Genomic DNA, 20,253 nt, shown 5'->3' with positions numbered 1-20,253 from the left:
GAGGCAGCTGCGAGATCCGTGATGAAGTACCTAGGTACCTCCCTAAGTTAAGATAGGACAGGGCAGGGTCGCAGTTGAACGGCGGATGTTATCAGCGATAACAAATCGAAGCTTCCGCCAAACTTCTAGGCAGCTAAGCCTTATGATTCAATACAATTTCTACAATTCTAGCACGACCCATTACATTCATCCCACTTCAAAGAATTACATAAAACATATAAGGCCGACCCACGATACCATTATACATGTAACCACAACAATATCGCATTCGAAACAGTAACCCAACTTATCCCCCTTTCTCTTGATCGAATAGCACCCATTCACGATATCACTGTAGCATGGCATAGTATACCGATTTCTGCGACTACTGATAACTCATTCACCATGGCTTCGTCGCCGACCCACGAACTTGTAAACGGAATACAACAGGACGAAGCTGCTGCTCCTGCTCCTCAAATTCCCGACAGTCGCGACCGTACTACATCACCTCCGATATACCCCTCCTCTGATCCTCCGCCGAACACTCGTCGCTGCTTCATCTGCCTTACCGATGAACCCGAAGCTTCCCTATCCGCCGACTGGTCAACACCATGCACATGTTCACTGGAAGGTCACCACGAATGTTTGATGGCTTGGGTCACCGATCTAGAATCTCAAGACAAGGATATCAAATGTCCGATTTGCAAGTCGCCTATAATAATCATGGAAAGACGGGATCGTGTCATACAATTTAGCAACTTCATTAATAAGAAGTTTTCACAATGGTCGCCACGAATCTTGTTCGGCTTTATTGCGTCTGGTGCCTTAGTTAGTAGCTCCATATATGGCGCAAAGGCAATCGATTTGTTCGCTGGCCCCGAGGCTACGGTGAACTTCCTACTCGACACCGAGGATCTTACCTTGTTGGATATTATGCGACAGCAGAACCAAACTGCCCATAGAGAAATTGGACCGCCGATAAACTTGTTACGTGTCGCCGTGCTACCACTCATTGCCCCCGGTCTCGTACTGAACCGACTGCGTTTAGGAGAGGTGGTTTTGATTCCAGCGTCGCTATTGGTAAGGGATTTTATCCTTATTAATATAGAACCTTCAAGTCCTGTTACTAACAGGATGTTATTGTAGTACGCAACGCTGATCGACCAGACCAACGAATACCTATCTTGGCCACCGTCTGCCGAACGAGCCATAGCCCTCTTCCCCGCCCTCAAGGCCACCTACTTCCACATACACGGCACTCTTTCTAAACATCTCGAGAAGAAATGGGAGGCGCAAGCCAAGAAGCAGATTCTAAACGAGACGGACGAGCAACACCCCCCAATTGCAGATAACCAGCCTGAACCCGAAGAAGAGCGTGGCGGAATCTTTGGAATCATAGATATTCAGCTGGGTATTGAGGAAGAGGGCGATGATGACGACTTAGCCGTTGGCAACGGTAACGCTGGTGATAACAACAACCAGTTGAACCGTCGCAACCGAGCGCTCGAGAACGGCAGATCCCCTATCAACTTCCTAGCCGGCGCATTAATGTGGCCCGGTGTGTGCTACGGAATGGGCGAGATACTACGACTTGCGATGCCATCGCGCTTCATCACACGTCCCGCTTCAGGCCCCAACACGGGGATACTACAAGAGCGATGGGGCCGCAGCCTAGTTGGCGGCTGTCTGTTCGTCGTGCTTAAGGATGCGTTTTTCCTATACGTCAAGTATAGAAGAACCATGAACCGCGCATCAAGGAGGATTAAGAATGTGGAGAATAGGCCTATCCGACGATAAGAAGGGAAAATATCCAATAGCTAGTAGACGTGCTTCAAGGGGTTTAAGGAAAGGAAATTTAAAAGAAGGGGCATACGATTTTCATGGCATAGCATATACGCGGATAGCAAGGGTATTTAATATGGTAGCCAGGCGCTTTTTTGTACGATATCGGGGAATATGCTATGACATAGGCATAGCACTTCGGCTTCACGAAGTTCGGCTTTTAATTAGGGTCACGACGGTTTTACCAGATATCTAGATTTCCCACGGCCTAGCCCAAAATTAGGTCAATGATACCACCATGATGATTATAAAACAAGGTTTTGGTTCGTGTGTATTTCGTAGATGTGTAAGATGCGATATGTTGACCATCCCAATGGGGATTGTTGTCCCACTTACATTTTCGCTATACAGGGATTTACAAAATGCGAGTCATCGCAAAACTACAACGTGTTATGTTCGTGAAGCAGCAATCCATCGTGTGCGGCGCAGAAGAACACCATAACGATTATTCGAGATATATAAATTTAGTATATCCTATGTGAATCGTATATATATGTCAAAACGGGATACCAACCAGAAATTCGTTTTTAGGAAATCCAGAACTATCGTCATTCCAAAAGTACCCCCTGTCTAGATCCCACCGCAATTTATTTATCCACGTAACCTCTACCTAAAATAGAAGAAATCAACTCAAACTACCGCTTCTATCCCAGCAACTTCATCCAGCCCAACCCTACCCTATCTATCCCCTTCCAGAAATTACTTAGACATGCCCCGCACCCCGCGCAAATCACAAACCCACTTCTCCCGGCCCGCCCCAACAGCCGTCCTCTACGACCTCTCCGTGCCGGACGAAGCCACGATCCACGTCCCGGCGGGCTCAAAATGGACCTCGGGTCCGCATTGGCATGAATCGCATACCGAGTTCCTACGCGTGCTTTCCGGACGCGCGTTTATTATTCTTGGGGAACGGAGTTTCGTCGCGGGTCCCGATGATGAGACGGTTACGGTGCCGAGGGGGGTGGTGCATGAGTGGATGAGGGTTTTTGTGGGGGAGGAGGAGGATGCGGTTACCGAGGGGGGCAGAGGGGGGAAGGGCGAGGAGTTGGTTGTTAGGGAGTGGACGGAGCCTAGGGATGGGGGGAAAGAGGTGTTTTTTAGGAACTTGAATGGGATTATTCTTGATGCTACGGCGAAGACGGAGACGGGTTGGCGGAGGAGATGGGGTGATAAGATGTTGGAGTTGGATCTTTGGAATTTGTTCTGGAGAGCGGATAATTATCCTGTTGTCTGGGGTACGGGGTTCGTCGGGGGTGTGGCGACGAAGGTCGTTATGGGTGCGGCGGTTGCGCTGGGTTGGGTTCTTGGGTTTAAGGGCGTGTATAAGGAATATGCGCTCGAGAGGAAGAGCTTTCTGCCTACACATGATGCGAAGAGGGATTTCGGAGTTGATCCGACGGGATCAGCTCCGTCTGTGTAGATGGCTCTCGAGATGGTGTTACACAGCCGTCGGTTAGATCCTATGGAAGGAGTTTTGTACTACGTGGGCTGCTTCCTACATCGGATATTGTCCGATAATTTTTAATATTTTTCGGCTATTAGTCCGATATCTCTATAATTTCTGGTGTCGGCTGTACTCCGTCGGAAACATTCTCGTCTCGTGGAGGAGCCAGCCTCCCAATTCCTTCTGTCAGATTACGGATAGATCCGTCGCCAGATTCCAACCCCTCTTGTTTTTCCACCTTCCACTCCCCATTCTCGGGATTGTATTCGAGAAGATACAATGTTTGCGCATCATCGCCATTATACTCATAAGTAATTTCAAGATTGGGTTCTCCATAATGACCCATAAATGTCAATTCAAGCTTCAATTCCGTTCCGACATCGACATCGCCGCGGAAATTAATAATGAACGGCTCCGATCGAGCTACTCGTCGGTTGTATTCGAGCTTTACCGAATGTAAAAATGTGGCTGGCGTGCCGTCCCAATCGATACCAACCACCTTCAATTGACGTCGGTCATTTTCTGTCGGCTCCATTCCGACCAGCAATCTGCGGCGTAAAATGAACGGCGGAATCGGAATATCGAGCTTCTCCATCACACGAACCATCAATTCATCCGCCTTAGAATGGATTCTCCAATCTGCGAGCGCGTCTAACGGGGTATCTTGCAAATTGCAAATCGCGAGTTTGGCTGCTTTCCGACGGCCTGGAGTCTCGGGGATCTCGTTCGCCGGACTTACAGTAAGTGATGAACCAAGGACGAGGAAAAGATCGGCTTTTGCCGCATGGTCACGCGCGAGCTGCAATGGTTCGGCAAATAGTGACTCGCCGAAATTGATGATGGTGTCGAGTAGCACCCCACCACATAGGGCACATTTTCGCCCTGTCCGATGATCGTGGACCGTCTTCTCGTAGGAGGCGACAGCGCGAAAATCTGCAGCTTGTTAGAAGAGCCATGCAGCTTTGGGGGGTTTCAGTCTATACCACGAATGTATTCCTTCCCACAATCCTTGCAATATTCTCGGTTACTATTGCCATGAAGTTCTGAGATCTTCTCCTAGCATGGTGGATGGTGGTCAGAATGAGTCACAATTGACGAGGCTCTGACGGACGTACTGCCGAGATCCCACTCTTCCTGTGCAAACCATCGCAGTTCTGACTAACAAGATACTTCAGTATCCCACGATTATGCAGCTCTACTAGCGCCATATGAGTAGCTGTCGGTACGGCCTGTAGGGTATTGACCCCGCTCTTCTGTTGCCTCCCCTGAGCTCTAAGCGTCCATATACCTTCTGGGCCGCGGAAATCGGGAATGCCTATAAAGATTAGAACAAGTCATGACTAGGTGTTCTAGTGGTTAGGACTAACCGGCTGATGTAGAGATTCCTGCTCCGGTGAAAACGACCATGTGCTTGTTCTTCTTGATCAACTTTACTAGAGCGTCAGCTTTTCGGTCGACTGCCTGGGGTGACTCTTGGCGCTCCTCGGCGGCAACTTTCGGTGCAGTGTTAGCCATGGCGATGGATAATGAATGTAGGCTAGGTTGGACGAAGAAGCTGTATCACGCATGGAATAGGTAGTAGGGTTAAGTAGGTATTGGATAGGTATAATGGTAGGATTGCCACGTGACGTCAACCCCAGCATCAAAAAGGGGGGTTAGCTCCCGGTTAGCCGTAACGGCGCGGCGCGGACTATTTGTTTATTGGTTTAGTTGGCATAGCAACAATGTTCACACACACCACTAACAGAAGTAGTCGTAGATATTTTGGGAAATAGGAATTCAATTCGTTACTTCGTTATCATCTAGACTTAACACTGAAAGCTATAAAAGAGGAAGATCTGCTCAACCTACTTTTCGATTGCCTCCATAGTGTCAACAGCTGTCTTAGCCGCTTCACGAGCACGAGCATCAACCCGCTCATCATCAGCGAAAAGCTGAAATTGCGCCTTCCAGATCTTCCAGTGCTCGAGGCTCCACGTATCTCTGGGGTTTGCCTTGTCTACCTTCTCCTTCTTTTGACATTGTTGATAGACGTATCGCGCCTCCTCTGAACGCATAACCCACTGTGCTGCACCCTGAACATGGCCACCAATCTTCTCCGGCTTGGAAGTCATACGAACCCTTATACTAGGATAGTTCTTGCCGTCGGGCAGAATATCACGTAATGCGCTGGTGAACCCGCAGTCGCTAAAGCCTATCACAGCGATGCGTGCCATAACAGATTGATAGTTGCGCCAGCGGGCCTCCGACTCGCTCCCGGGTGTCTCAACACCGGAGCCAGGGTGGCGAATAGCTGTATTTCATTAATTAGATGAACGTATTCTTAGTGATACTAATGGTGTTACAAACCGTCTGCTCCGATGCGGAACCACTCAGGCAAATAGCCCTTGTCCGACCATAGAGAAATCATTTGAACATCATCAAGGGAGCCACCATCTAGGAAGTAATCAGGAGCCTTGTGCTCCGGCATAGCCATGAGGGCTTGGAGGAACTCAATGACCCTAGTCTGGCCAGCATGGTAAGGCGGGAAAACAGGACACAGATTGGGGAAGCTCTGGAAGAAATGGTCGACAAATCCGCTGGCGTTGGGCGTGTCGCGGCGAGAAATATGGCCGTCTTCATCACGTTCAATGAGATCGGGTCGCTCCGATAGTTCTCGAAGCTTGCCCGATGACTGCTGCACAACCCAGTTATCGAGGGTAGTAGCAAGCTCAGAAGGAGTTCGCGAGCCATCGACTAAGGCTTCCATGATTCCCTTGCAGAATTGATCTTCCGCATCGTCGTCCTGGTATAAATCCAGGATTAGGGACTTGGGCTCATCTTGTTCAGCGGCCATGATCGGCTTGGCGATGCAATTATCCGAGAATAGGTCAGAATCGAGAATCCTATCGCCAGCTACATATGAACCGCAAATACTGGTTACAATATCAAGGGATATTTCAATTGCCACCTAATTAAATTGAAATTGTAAATCTTATAAGATATAGTGTTCAGAAGGTTTGTGAAGGTTGAAATTGAACTGGATGACAAACAGTGATCTGTGTCCTACCACGTAGGAATTGATTATGTCATCCTTCTCCGCACTGCTTAAGTAAATAGTCTTTACGGTTTGTTGCTTTCTAGATGCATGAGACACCCTCCGATGAATAAATAAGTCAAATAAGCATATAAACAGGATTGCGAAATATCCATTTTATAAGGGAATTTCAGGGTGAAGTCCAAGACGATAATATAAAGTATGTCAAGCCCTTGGTCATAATGACCTAGCCCCTATGTTATACGTTGAGTGTTATAGCCGGAAGTATGTAATGCTTATTGGCATTATGCGTATGTTATTGATCATATGGTGAACTCCCCGACTTCCTTCATAACTACCTAGGTACCTCGGTAGATATCTATGCAAATCTACAGTCAACATGGGATATGTTATTTCTGCTGGATCTCTAAATCCTCAAATCAGTATTCTAGCACGGTATGAGACTCTTAGCCTTTGAAATTATCTTTCTAGGTATAGTATGTAAGTGCTCGTACCAGCTATATAACGAAAAGGAGAACTCAAGCCATAATCAACCGAGAACATTATCTGGCGGCCACTGTATCGCTTCGAAGCCGGGTATACGTGGATGTCATTGCTGCTTATCGACATCATAGTCGAACCATATGACGCCCAAAATAGGGATCGAGTCTAGATGTGTACCTAGGTATATGGCGCAGCATCTGGTTGAGTATTGACTTTAAACCTCCCTCCGGCCCCCTTTTTCAAAGACACTAGCATTTCCTCGGGTCGATTCAATCTGCATCTCCTATCCGCGCGCTCTCCGTCGCTTACCATATTGGTTCTCGTACGAGCTCTGCATCCTGCCTCCTTAGGCAACTCCCCGATTGTCCTACGGCGTGGATTGATAACCCATCCTTCCCCCTTTATGTAGGTGTCGTTCACACAAAGTCCAACTGGAAACCGCATTAAAATCTCATCGCCCCAAACGGCGTCCATTACAGACACCCCTCAACACATTAGCCTAGTACCACGCTCCACCAATCTTCACACCGCTAGAATTCCTGATGAGTATCGTGGTAGAGGCGAGAAGTAAGGGAGTAATAGCTAAATGTTAGTTTACACCTAGCCCGATATCCTTCCTGACCACGTATGCCACGTCGACGAGGATAGTGACAGATGATTGACGGGCTTTCCGAAACATTACCGAGAACAGATCTTAAGAGCCTGAGGACATCGCCATATGAATCCTTCCTTGAGGATCCTATGCAGCTAGGGGTCTTGGTAAGATTTCTCGGTAGACTGATTAAGCTCGTCGGCCGTGTTCGTGGAAATGTTTCGAAACGCCGAAGTTAGACCATCCGCGTACGTTTTGAGGGATTAATAGCATTAATAGCTGGATTTAAACTGCTTAGGTAGATGACCCGAGTAATTCCAACACTTGTAGTAAGCACGGCTTAACCTATCAATTACGGCCTCTCCGCACCATCATGTCGTCTACGCACTAATCTGGCTGACCGAGCTCACCGCTGCTTGATCGTCGTAGGCAAAGACTAATCCGTATATCGCGTAGGACTTCAAGGTGAAGATAAAGATGTGGTGTCTCATCTGACAGTCGTGAATTTTGGATTTTTTGATACGCAGGAATAAATTTAGCAGAGTGGTTTATAAGAATTATTAAAGTGTAACAACTGTAAGCAGACATGACGCCTCTCGGGGATTTTCCAGTTGGTAATATATACTGCTCAAGTAGGCAGCAATGAGCGACTGTGGGGAAAAGAAGGCTGCTCAGCCTGCAGGCGAACTGTCGATGCGAACTGGGGTTTTGATGGGGTGTTTATGACGAAGCTCCTTGTTGAGGCTCTAAGTTCAGCATTTCTGAGGTATTACATAAGATGCTAAGAAGTCTCGTGCCACCATCTCTGCATATCGGATTTTATTCATGTAGGTGGTGGTCAGCGCGTTTTCGGTGTTGCCCCAGATCAGCCGCAAACCCAGCTCCTGCTCGGTTGCGCATGAGTCTTGAGTCATTGGATCGGATTACATCGCGCGTTATGAGCCCTTGTAGATGTATGTCTCCCCTTGCCTTAAACTACCTAGGTAGTTTTCGTGATCTTCATGGTTTAAGCAACGATGACGTCCATTTGGTGGAATCCACTTAAGTCTAAGTCATGTCCAACTGGTGGAACAAAAAACGGTGTCGATAAGATCTTTAATAAATACGGAATGATTATCTGGAACCCGCGGTGTGATTTATCACATCGTACATCGTAAGTCATCCGGAATAATAAGTGCTACGTACCAACATATAATCAACGTACATATAACATACATATTTGCCTAGGTATCTACCATAGCACGTACATATGTACTGAAACCTGCATCCCGTCTTGTGAAGACCCGTATGATTGGATCGGCTAGCTCATTGCGTTTCCTTCTTAGCGGAATCTCCGATGAGGACCATGTCTAGACGGGTAGATGGACGGATAGATGACCGATGACATCGTGCATTGAAAAAATAACAAATTGAAGAAATTGTCAAGATACGACCACCCCGGGCTGATAACATTATTATAATAGGGGTAATTATACGAAACACAATTATGTGCATATACGGAATACGGCATTGAGATGTGCGGGAGGGAATGAAATGTTTGTTCGATTGTCTCTTGTCAATTTGTGAGCTAATAACCAACTAAATAAAAGGACGGTACCGGATTTCCCATACCACCACGGGATATTCGAAGATGTATATAGAAAAGATTCCGTTTGTCGGAGAATAATAAGGTTGAATTTAGCCTAGACACCAAAATAAAAGGAGAATGGTAGCGGCAGCAGTAGCGGTGGCGGTAGCGGAAATGTTAATCAAAACTACCTAGGACCGGTAGAAGGTAGAAATAACGGTACGGTAGGTACCTTATCCATCGCAATTATGTACGTGCCTTTCCTGCTTAGGATGGTTGGGGACGGCTGGGATGGTACGGTAGCTTTTTTAATTTTCAAGCTAGCCACTATCGCCCCACATATCCTTACCGGACCCCTGGCTCACTTATCATTGGCACCCATACCCTCGGGTCGCGAATCACTGTAGCTGTAGGTAGGTACGAAGCGGGCAATACAGCGCGGGTAAGTACCATCATCATTTTCCACTTCTCACTTCTCACTTTTTCTTTTTTTTTGACTTTATTTCTTGTTTTTGCTTTACTTTCTTTACACTTCCACAAGAGACATTCACCAATGATTTTACATCATTATTTCAACACGGTACATACCGCCACCAAATTGGTTTTATAAAATGGTGTGGTTCCGACTCTATGGAAACACCACACTGTCTCATCTCTTTCCGTTGCCTTATTGCCGACACGTGTTCTAGATGCTAACACACCGTACCTGTAAGACGCTTGTACCTAGCCGATTCATCCATCGCCCATCATCCAACGGGGTATGAATAATAGTCGCAACATCACGGAACACGCAACGGTCAAGCCGTGTCACGTCGCGTTACGATCTGCGATCCCGACCCTGACCGTGGTACTAATGTCATCTTATTCCGAGAGATGTTAGAATTGGCACACCGAGAATACCAGTTGAGAAGTTGGGGGCCACCTCGGTCTACTCATAGTATTATTAACTGTACTTACCAGCCTAGGAAATACCTAGAAATACCAATTTCCACCAAATCCATCAATGTCAGCAGATATCGTCTCGATATGGTTATGGATACGAATACCTTTGAACACGGCCCGTGGGCGGGCGGCTGGTCTAGCGCCGCCCCCTGCTACCCTGCTCCCTCTTGATCATGTCCCCTGCCTCTCGATTTTATTAGCTGCATTTACCAGAGGAAATAAAAAAACAAGACCTCCAAGTTCCGATCCAGTTGACGTGTCACTCCACGACAAGGTGCTGCAACCGTCCAGGTGGTCTCTGACGAATTGCTGGAGACTTCGTTCTACGGCAGCGAAAGAGCATCGCGGGGAGATTGTTCCACCAAGCGCAGTGACAGCATTTTTAATGGGCAGCGTTTCGATTTGCTTGGGGTAAAAGTCACACGTCCCGTTCCCCGGTTTCCTCATCCAGTCGCCAATCCCAACCACAACCTGACAAGACGATAAACTAGCCGTGGCGTCAAAATGGCTCGCTTTAGCGTGAACCACGTTGTCGAAGAGGCTGGATCGCTGGGTCGAATGAAATGAAACAAAACGCTCCAGAGTCAGCCCCAATACAATACTCTTGGCTCGCAAATAGGGCATTCCGCTGCCGGGGGTTGGGGGATTAGCGTAATTTACATACGGCACCGCAAACAGTTGCGCGGCGCCCCAGTACTTATCCCTGTTGGTTCTTTTTTCGCGAACGTCCGAAAGAAGGAAGCAACTTTTTTTTTTTCTCCCCTTCCCTGTCTTTCTTTTTCTCCCCCCTCCCGCCTCCTTATTTTTTTTTCCTGCTGTTTTTTATTGATGTTTTATTTTATTTTTTATTTCTCGTTTGTGTTATCTTGTCCGCTTTTAGTAGAATCCACTTTCGGATTGTATATGTTGCACACCGCCTACGGCTACGGGAAAGGAGAAGGATGTGATACCAATTGGCGGCTTGGCTGCAGAGATTTCGAGTTCTTGGGATGGCATTGACTATATGGTGCCGTACCATGCGGCTCATGCTGGTCAATTCCCCTGACCCCCATGTTCTTAACTGGTTCCGTGATGACCGGTTATTCCAGCCGGGTGGTCCGAACAAGCTTAGTGTCGCTTCTAGACTTTGATTTCATAATGTTTATGGTTCCCGCGTGATAGGTGTGCAGAGCTGTGAAATTACTTACCGTCGATCCTGGGGTGTGAGGCGAACACTCCCTTAGCACCCAGGATACCCAGGACCCCCCTTTTGAAGCTAGAAGACCTAGAGGTATGTCATCACCCGTCTTGTTGTAGTCCTTTTCCGCGGTCTTGTTCCACATTAAGTCATGTGGTTTGTTTCACTTCCAACCATTCGATATTCAATGTTGTGTGTCGGTGCTCCTTAACTTGTCGACTTGTCGATATACTCACGGGGTATTATACAATCGAGACGTTTGGTTCTGGGCGTTTGCTGTCTCACCCCGTTTGGAACATCCACTCCGGACTTGGAATCTTAAAAGGATTTCAAGCAGTTTTAAGCTAACTTCGGCTCCGCTATTCATTGATTAGGTCTGAACTCACCTGGCGTCAATCTGTGGTTTTTATACTGCAGCCCGAGCGTGCGTGCGTTACCCATAGGGCTGATCTCCAAGAGTTTCCCAATCGCCCACGTGGTTGAACGGGTTTAGTGAAGAAAAGGCGGCGACAATACCTCCCTTCCTGGCCAATATCAGGCGAGAACCTTGATCGAACTAAGGTATCGCCGCATATTTAACCGGATTTCATTCATATGAGCTCGTGGCTTATCCGTTGCCACTGGAACCCCATCGACTTGCATACATAAGAGCTACAGCACCACTGCTGTATTGGACGACGCGTGTTTAATTTGTTGGACTATGACCTGGTTAGGTAAGTTGCTGCAAGCCCAACACTTTATGATTCCCTTTTTTTTTATGATCACATACCATTCTATTAAAAAAAACAAGGTGATGAGAGGAAAGATTATGGCCGAGGTGGACTATTTATGTACATTTACTCCTTGGGGGTTAATACAATAGGTCCAGGCATTCATGCTGACGTCGAGGCTACATTGCCTCACATACTCCTTTCTTCCTATTCACCCACATCAACTCCACCTTTACCTTTATCATGAACTTGTCAAATCCCGACACCAACTCAACAAGATATCCATTGGTTCATTTCCCTATGTTGGAATGTATATAGTGCTCATCCACTCTCTCGCCTTGTACATGTACTAGTATGTATAATCGATTGGGCGGTTTAGAGTTTGGAACTAGGCATCTAGCTGCCTCGTTGTGCCTTCTAGGTACCTACCTAGTGAATCGAGGCCGCCTCTGCTGCCTTTCGCCTTCCGCCTTCGGGTCGTCACCCACCATAGTAAGGTTTTGAGAGAAGCAGCTAAGGTGGTGAGGAAAGAGCTAGTCGCCTCTAAGAGGGGAAGGGCACCTGAGGATGGAACGAATCACCTAAGCCAGCATCTTAAAAATGGCTATACCTTCCTTCTATTGTCTAATTCTGATGGAGAGTGGTCCTTCGTGACTCATCATCTCGCTCCTACCTACCTTCTCCTTCATATGCTTGTAATTTGCCTGCTCCTCTTCATCTACCTACCTACTTCCTCACTCAGTCAGTTACCATTCTGACCTTAGCCACCCACATCATCTCTGTACTCATCCATTCACATGAGCTCTCAATGTTGCTTGGATGGAGGCAAATGTAACGCTTACGCTCTTCTTCACCGAAAATTGTTGCTGGTGTTGATCTCTTCCATTTTTCATTTAACACCATTCGAAGAATCTTTGAACTAACCTTCTAACGTTTAGGGCCATCCTATCCTCTCATCGCTTCGTCTCAGCTCCACTTTGCTGAACCTCCCTTGGTACTTTCAGCTATTCGGAGATCTCTTTACGCTTTGGCCTCGATTCGCTCGCCTAGGTAGCGGTCGAGAGAATGACGGACGAGGAGCTGCGAAGCTTGCAGGCCACGCTGCATTATGCCTACCCCCTTGTCGTGTTCCTGTACTTTGCTATCACGTCAACAGTCGCCGTTTGCACACTTCAGACATCGGACAAAGCTAAATCAACACACGTGCGACGTAAAGTCATTTACTATATCTTGCTCTGCTTCATTGCCACCTTCATAGCTCAGGTTATCATCAAGGCGATCGAAGTCATTTTATGGAGACGGTGGCCAACCCAAGATACAATTATCAGCTTACTCTCCTGTGTCCTAATTTTTGGGATTGAGCAAAATAGTCTTAGAAATGATTCTGATACTGTGTGGTATCCTTTTTACGGATCCTGGCTCATTGCGGTTGCATTGGAACCCGTAAACGCTTCGCTGCTATTCATAGTTGCCAGCAACCCCACGGCAACAATCCCGATCAACTACGATAACTGGCCATTATTCGTCCGGATTGATGCTTCCTTCGCCGTCGTCCGTTGCGTTGCTGCCCTGAGCGCCATTTTAGCGTACTTCCTTTGGCGGGAGAGTGGAATCGATGGGGACGAGGACGAAGAACGGGCGCCACTTATCCCTAAACCGAACCAACGATCGAATGGTGCTGATACATCAGGAGATAGTGGCTATGGCACTAACACGGAGGGCACGAATACGGATGCAACCAATACGGAGACAGCCAATTCGCCGAGCGACTTAGAATCGCCGTGGGAACGCCAACAACGTATTTCCCGAGAGAAAATAGAGAAACGTCTGAAAAATGAAGGCAATTGGATTGCTTACGCCAAGGGATTCCTCATTTTCTTTCCATACATATGGCCTGTCAATAATCGTCGTTTACAGCTTTATGCGGCTCTCACTGGTCTCTGCTTATTGGCTGGAAATGTACTCAACTTTCTCATTCCTCGTCAATATGGTGCCGTTATGGACTCACTAAGCGGTGTCTCTGGAAGCAATCCGTGGGTCCAAGTCGCAGTTTTTGCCGGTCTTCGACTTCTCGCTTCCGAGGCGGGGATCAACCTTCTGAGGCAGATGTTGTGGTTGCCTATTGAGTATTACTCTGAAGAGGCGCTTACGGCTGCAGCCTATTCTCACATAATGAACCTCTCCTCCGAGTTCCACGATTCGCAAAGTTCATCGGATCTTATCGTCGCTATCTCGAACGGAACCGCTATTTCGCACATGTTAGATTCAATATGCTTTCAGGCGGTACCAATGTTAATTGACTTGGTAATTGCGTTCACGTACTTGTCCACCAAATTCGGTCCATACGAAGGCTTTATCACCATTGCAACTGGTGCGGCGTTCATCCAAACAGCAGCCCACATTATTACAAGCTTCAAGGAGAGGCGAAAGAAGATGGTGAGGACGTAAGTGACCTAGGTTTCGTTTCTAAAATCTCAAGGATACTCCCTACCCTGATCATAGGGTCTTCGGGATGTTAGTGAGTTGAGTGCTGATATCTGCTTAGGTACTTTGAGGAACACTATATCCGTCAGGCCGGTATTCAGGGTTGGCAGACTGTCAGTGCCTTCAACCAGGTACCGTACGAAGAGAGGCGATATGGAATAGCGGTCAACTCCCACGTATCCGCGGCGAAGTCTCTATACTCTAGTTATTTCGTCGGGCATGCTTTTCAATATCTAATTCTCCTTGCGGGTCTGCTTGCTGGTGCCTTCTTGGCCGTTTACCAAATCACACATGGCCAAGCTACTGCTGGAGACTTCGTCATGCTTCTGACGTACTGGAGTCAGCTCACATCACCGTTGCGGTTTTTCTCTCAACTCGGAAAGAACATCAGCCAAGATCTGGTTCATGCCGAGAGGCTTCTCGACGTGATGACGACGAAACCAACTGTGACCGAGAAGCCTGATGCTCGGCCCTTGAAGCTGAAAGGTGGTAAGGTCGAATTTCGGAACGTCAGTTTTAGCTACGACAAGAAGAAGGACATCTTGAAGGGCGTGAACGTGTCTGTTTCGTCTGGTGCTACTGTTGCTTTTGTTGGGGCAACTGGTGCTGGAAAGTCGACAATCTTGAAGCTTCTCGATCGTTTCTATGACGTAACCGGCGGTTCGATTCAAATTGATAGCCAAGACATTCGGGACGTGACAATTTCTAGGTGTGTTTTACAGCCATTGCCCTCTCCTATTTTCTGGGTATACCTCGGGAGAATGGTCAAGTATTACTGGCGGGTTTGTGCTAATATGGCCCGGTTTTTAGTTTGCGACAGTCAATCGGCATTGTTCCACAATCTCCAATTCTTTTTGACGATACTGTGATGAACAACATTAGATATGCCAGGTTGACAGCTACAGACGAAGAAGTGTACAGCGCATGTAAAGCAGCTGCAATTCATGAACATATCATGGGTTTCACTGAAGGTTATACAACTCGAGTCGGCGAACGTGGAGTGTAAGTGACAATTTATTAGAAATGTGCTTACAACAATAGCTGACAATTTTAGGAAACTCTCCGGTGGCGAATTGCAGCGTATTGCGATTGCACGAGCTATTCTCAAGCAACCAGAGATTGTGCTTCTTGATGAGGCAACTAGTTCCGTTGACACTGACACGGAGCAGAAGATCCAAGACGGTCTCCGTGCCTTGTGCCAAGGCCGTACTACATTTATCGTAGCGTAAGTATGCCCTAATTATCCAGCCTTGTGAAATTGATTATACTAAGTCGAATATAGACACCGCCTTTCTACTGTTATGAATGCCGATACCATCTTCGTAGTAGCAAACGGAGAAATTGTGGAGCAAGGAAATCACGAAGATTTGATTGCTAAGAGTGGCAAATATGCCGAACTCTGGTCCAAGCAGATTTTCGTCAAACCCAAGGAAACAAAGGATGATAAGCAGAATGGGGATATCAACACGACACCTTCAGACGCCACGCAAACAGACGGATCTGGTGATGAGCCGACAAACGGTATCAAGGTCTCGAATGGCGTCCCCGTCTCGCGATCAACCCCATTGGTTACGAAAACTGTTCCAAATGGCAAAGCTAACGGACAGGTTGTGAATACTCCAAATGGGCATAAGAAAGAGGTAGATCCGTCGAAAAATCATGCTTGATTTTTTTGACTGATACTAACCTTCTCTTCGCAGGGTTCAAAGTTGAATCCTGGTGCTCCGGAGTTCACTCCCCGTTCTACAGCCGCGCCAAGCCTGGTTCCTGGGACCCCACTACGAAACAGCTGGGCTGAGGATGTTGAGGAGGAAGCGGATTATTCCGGTCAGGCACCCGCAGTGGACCTGGAGTCCGCTTCCATTTCTACTGCAATAAGAGCCTATGAAGAAAGTCCTTCGAGTAAACGTAACGATACCAGTTCACCTATCGACAATTTTGACATCCCGGACCCCAAGCCTCGTCGCAATACTCTCCAGTCCATATCTTGTCCGGAGCCGCCCATGTGTTTCTCAGGCAGTCCGGCCCGTTCCGTTAGTCAACCTGTACCTACCCCACCTGTAGTAACTTCTCCCAAAAAGGAGAATTCTAAACTGCCTGAGGAACGAAACAAACCAACACGCTCTTCTCCCGAGGCCAGGCAACCCCCTCAAGGACCCGCCAGGGGAAGAGGCGGTGTTAGAGGTCGAAATCGAGGCCGGTATCGTGGTGGGAGAGGTCGACAGCGACGCAATCCTTCTAACCCCAAACTTAATCAGAAGGATAGTGCGGAAGCTTTACAGCGACGCCGCGGCCAAACGTCTCGTGTAAGATAATTTCACCTTCTCAAATGGCGCTTTCATACGACACATCATTTCTATCTTTGCCTTCTTATCGTCTGTAGACGGAACCAAAATTTCTCTCGGGCACTTAACGTTGTGTTTTACGCATTATTACGATTTTCCTACGGGAGACGCTGTTCACGTTAGACGTATACAAAAAGGTCAACAAATGGGTTTACATTGCGCGTTAATTCGGCTACGGTTTTTAATTTTCGACATTTTATCGGCTGGTGGTGGAACTGCGAACGATGGAGACAGGGAGGTAGGGGAGAAATAAAAATAGCGACACGATATTGTTTTAAGTTTTTCCGATTTTTATTCGGCCGTTGGCATTCGAGGACCAAAAAAAGTTATGCTTAAAGACTCTTGAGGCATGCTCTTTAGGGGAATACGAAGGAAGACTTACGGCATGGTATGGAGTCGTGGTGTATGGCGGAAAAATTAGAGAGCATTGATTTCTTCCTAGCCCCCTTTTTTTTATCCCCAGGTTATTGTTTCTGCTGTGGAAATAACAAGAATTTTGTTTTGAAATCACCTCTGTACACGATCATCATGTACATTATTTTAGTAGATGCGATCGGTTGGTTGTCAATGGTGAATCCTTATTGTTTTTTAATCTATTATTGTACCAGGACTCGTAGCAATTCGTAAAATTCCCTTGGTGATCTAAGTCAATTCAAGCCAACGTCCAGTCATTCATCAAGGGGATGAGATATAATGTGGGGAGACCAATGATAGCTATAAGGAACTCAATCAATTTTCCTCCCGCCCGACACATTCCTCTCTTCAACGGCGCTACGCTCTTCCCGCATTCGACGCCCAACCACCCTCCCGATCTGTTCTCGGTACTGTTTTCAATAAGTAGAAGCGAATCTAAAATCCGATAAACGCCGATCATTGGCCAGCTCCACGTCCAGCTCCACCGTTTCCACCGGCACCGCCGCCGCCTCCCATCATATTCCTAGCCATATCGGCGATGTTAGGATCATTCATGAGGGCGCCGAGATCAGGCATTCCGCCGCCGCTCGAGAAGCGATCGGCCATCTCGCGTAGACGCGGGTTGCTCATGAGGTTCTGCATCATGTCCGGGTTCGACATCAGGTTCTGCGCCATGCTAGCGAACATGGGGTTGTTCATGATGCTGCTGAGATCCGGCATCCCACCGCCACCTCCTTCACGGTTTCCACCACCGCCTCCGAGGAGACTAGCTAGACCGCCTAGATCGGGTGCACCGCCGCCACCGCGCGGGCTAGATACATCGGGTGACGAGGCACCGGCCGCGGCTTCAGACTCGAGTTCTTCAACACGTCGCTTTGCGGTCTCGAATCCCTTGCGCATAGCCTCGCTTCCACCGCTCCCTTCGTGCTCAATACCCTGCTTATACGCCTCCATAGACCCCTTAGCATCGCCCAATGCAAACCTAGCGAGTCCTAATCGCGACCAAGCTTTCGTGTACTTAGGATCCAACTTCACGGCGGCTTCAGCGTCGGCACGCGCACTCGCATGGTCCCGCGCTGCGCTGTGGGCTGCGGCGCGGTTGGATAGGTACACTGCATTCGTGGGGTGCAGGGCGAGAGCTTGCGTGTAGAAGGATATCGCGCCGGCGTAGTCTTTGGATGCCATGGAGCGGTTTCCTTGGGATTTTAGATCTTCGGCTTGGGATTTTTCTTCGGCAGTAGGGACTTTGGTTTCTTCTGTTGTTGGTGGGGCATTACTCGTAGAAGTAGAGGATTTGGCGGAGGAGGTGGTGGATTTGAGTTTCTCGTATACGCCGTAGATTTGTAATAGGTTTTGGGTACCGACGGCGGAGGAGATGGCGGATGAGTCGCTGGGGTCGACTTTGAAGGATTCGCCGATGCAGTTTACGGCTACGTCAATGCTGTCTTTGTCTTCGGCGGAGAGGGTCCCGTCGGTTAGGGAGGTGGTTAGGAAGTCGCAGATGGCGAGCGCTAGGCGCTGTTTTGTGGTTGTTGTTGGCGCTGCCTATTGTTTATGGGAGATATGTTAGTATGATGTATGATGTATCATATCATATATAAGGCTGGGCCTCGAGTCTGAGATGAGAGAGGGGGAGGGGTAAGAGATTGATGGGATTTCATACCATGATTACTTGTTAGATTGCTGAAGAAATCGGTACTTGGTCTTCAGTAAAAAGCGGCTTTAGGTATCAAGAAAAGAATCCTCGAAGAAGTCCCCTTTGAATTGGGAAATAAGGGTCCGGTGGTCGAGGTGTGTAAGGTAAAGGGATGGTAAATAATAGAAGTGGGTTAGGAATGTAAAGAGGTAGATCGACTTTGTCTGTTCTCGAAATTTCGGCCTGATACCTGATACGTGGGGCTGGGGAACAAGGCCTAAATGGGAAAGTGGGGGTTTATTAGTGTTATTGTATTAAGTAAGCTATCCTTGTTAGAGGGATTCGATTTATTTATTTAGTACCCCTTTCTTCCCTCCCCCCTATTTTTACTTTTAGACACTTCAATGCCACAAAGAACCCAGATTGAAATAATTCTTATTGAATCACCAATTATTAGTACTGTATCTATCGAATACTGAATAAGGGTATAGGTAAACCAATAACACTACTAATTTCAATCAAGCAATCTCCAACTCACACAGCCTTCTTCAGAAAGCCCGCAGACGTTGTGTAGCCTCTAAGTCCGCCTCTAAAACTCCGGACCAACGGGGTCAACGGTGGCCGGTTCCCTTCCGAGCGGGTTGCAAATCAATTCCACATCGCCAAGTTCCCATTCAAACTTCGTGTCATTGAAAGTTTCCACCTCCTAGGTTGACCAAATGAACGCATTGACTGCATTAGCATTCGCTCCCACGAACGAATTAATTGGCACCGTCATCCTCTGTAGTTCACCGGTGAACCCCGCTACATATCGCCAACTGCTCTTCGAAGCGGTATCTGTGGAACTCTTCGTCGTCTGAATCTCGAGTGCGATAGAAGAGTCTTTGGGTCCTTTCATCGTAAAGGCGAGTTCTCCGTATCCGGATGCTACTGTGTCGATGCACGGAAGGGTTTCGTAGAAATAGGACATCCTTCCGGGGACGAATGTAATGAGACCATCTGCGAGGTCTACCGTAATGGCCGCCATGGTGCCGTCGTCTAATTGGAGATGGCAAGTTAGTCCGGTGTTTAATGAGGGGGCTCAGTTTGCATACCGCCCACTTTCAAGCCCAGGCTGTTCCGCCTCCACATAGATCCCCGGAAGTTGTCAATGAGGAGATTCGAAGTACACAGTGCGGCTATCGCTTGGGAGGCACACAGCCCTAACACTGCCCAGCAGTGTGTCGCATAGCGAGCAAGCATAGTTATTGATGACGCGAGTAATTGAGTATAAGCAGATTTGTTACTATTGCTATGCTATGAGAATGAAGGATGGGATGCAAGTTGACTCGAGAAGCAAGGTAACTAGAAGGAGAGTAGAGACATGCTAATGTAATATCGATACTTCATAAAAGAAAGTATGTTCAGGTGTAGACTAGTAACTGCCTAGGTACCTTTACGCGAACGTACGTAGCGATGGTATTTTAGCAGGGGCTATGATGTATTTGGTCATCAGGGGAGCACGAGCTTATACCTACCTAGGTACATATGCAGCCCAACTGCCCCGGAGCGACCCAAGTACATGTGCGGACTGCCTCTTCCAGATGAAGTGTCAGTATCTA

General features: G+C 47.7%; 7 protein-coding genes across 7 annotated transcripts; 3 read left to right on the top strand and 4 right to left on the bottom strand.

Moving 5' to 3' along the window:
• The first annotated feature begins 94 nt into the window (after positions 1-94).
• On the top strand, positions 95-2,074 carry F4822DRAFT_422086 (uncharacterized protein). The gene is made up of 2 exons (XM_051459856.1): positions 95-1,059; positions 1,126-2,074. Exons 1-2 carry the CDS (start codon positions 385-387, stop codon positions 1,774-1,776), a joined length of 1,326 nt encoding a protein of 441 aa, XP_051308845.1. The 5' UTR covers positions 95-384; the 3' UTR covers positions 1,777-2,074.
• Positions 2,075-2,236: 162 nt separating this feature from the next.
• On the top strand, positions 2,237-3,510 carry F4822DRAFT_91795 (uncharacterized protein). Its single transcript, XM_051464160.1, has one exon. The coding sequence runs from the start codon at positions 2,531-2,533 to the stop codon at positions 3,239-3,241; it is 711 nt and encodes a 236-aa protein (XP_051308844.1). The 5' UTR covers positions 2,237-2,530; the 3' UTR covers positions 3,242-3,510.
• On the bottom strand, positions 3,301-4,946 carry F4822DRAFT_91770 (DHS-like NAD/FAD-binding domain-containing protein). The gene is made up of 4 exons (XM_051464159.1): positions 4,633-4,946; positions 4,381-4,580; positions 4,249-4,321; positions 3,301-4,198 (listed from the first exon to the last, which is right to left on the bottom strand). Exons 1-4 carry the CDS (start codon positions 4,778-4,780, stop codon positions 3,360-3,362), a joined length of 1,260 nt encoding a protein of 419 aa, XP_051308843.1. The 5' UTR covers positions 4,781-4,946; the 3' UTR covers positions 3,301-3,359.
• An 80-nt stretch (positions 4,947-5,026) lies between these two features.
• Positions 5,027-6,297, bottom strand: F4822DRAFT_422080 (uncharacterized protein). Its single transcript, XM_051459855.1, has 2 exons — positions 5,615-6,297; positions 5,027-5,558 (listed from the first exon to the last, which is right to left on the bottom strand). The coding sequence occupies exons 1-2, from the start codon at positions 6,099-6,101 to the stop codon at positions 5,113-5,115; spliced, it is 933 nt and encodes a 310-aa protein (XP_051308842.1). The 5' UTR covers positions 6,102-6,297; the 3' UTR covers positions 5,027-5,112.
• Positions 6,298-12,838: 6,541 nt separating this feature from the next.
• Positions 12,839-16,782, top strand: F4822DRAFT_440762 (uncharacterized protein; the record flags this gene model as incomplete). Its single annotated transcript, XM_051462787.1, has 6 exons — positions 12,839-14,217; positions 14,319-14,966; positions 15,068-15,259; positions 15,312-15,482; positions 15,540-15,897; positions 15,958-16,782. 6 exons carry the CDS (start codon positions 12,839-12,841, stop codon positions 16,570-16,572), a joined length of 3,363 nt encoding a protein of 1,120 aa, XP_051308841.1. The 3' UTR covers positions 16,573-16,782.
• A 568-nt stretch (positions 16,783-17,350) lies between these two features.
• On the bottom strand, positions 17,351-19,020 carry F4822DRAFT_91616 (uncharacterized protein). The gene is made up of 2 exons (XM_051464158.1): positions 18,680-19,020; positions 17,351-18,561 (listed from the first exon to the last, which is right to left on the bottom strand). The coding sequence occupies exons 1-2, from the start codon at positions 18,680-18,682 to the stop codon at positions 17,473-17,475; spliced, it is 1,092 nt and encodes a 363-aa protein (XP_051308840.1). The 5' UTR covers positions 18,683-19,020; the 3' UTR covers positions 17,351-17,472.
• Positions 18,879-20,220, bottom strand: F4822DRAFT_422074 (uncharacterized protein). Its single transcript, XM_051459854.1, has 2 exons — positions 19,747-20,220; positions 18,879-19,690 (listed from the first exon to the last, which is right to left on the bottom strand). The coding sequence occupies exons 1-2, from the start codon at positions 19,892-19,894 to the stop codon at positions 19,359-19,361; spliced, it is 480 nt and encodes a 159-aa protein (XP_051308839.1). The 5' UTR covers positions 19,895-20,220; the 3' UTR covers positions 18,879-19,358.
• Positions 20,221-20,253: the final 33 nt, after the last annotated feature.

This window comes from Hypoxylon trugodes (genome assembly GCF_022578975.1).
Source record: "Hypoxylon trugodes strain CBS 135444 unplaced genomic scaffold F4822scaffold_12, whole genome shotgun sequence".
NCBI classification, from domain to species: Eukaryota; Fungi; Ascomycota; class Sordariomycetes; order Xylariales; family Hypoxylaceae; genus Hypoxylon; species Hypoxylon trugodes.
Note: the sequence above shows the minus strand (reverse complement) of the source record. Positions and strands in the feature narration are given on the sequence as shown.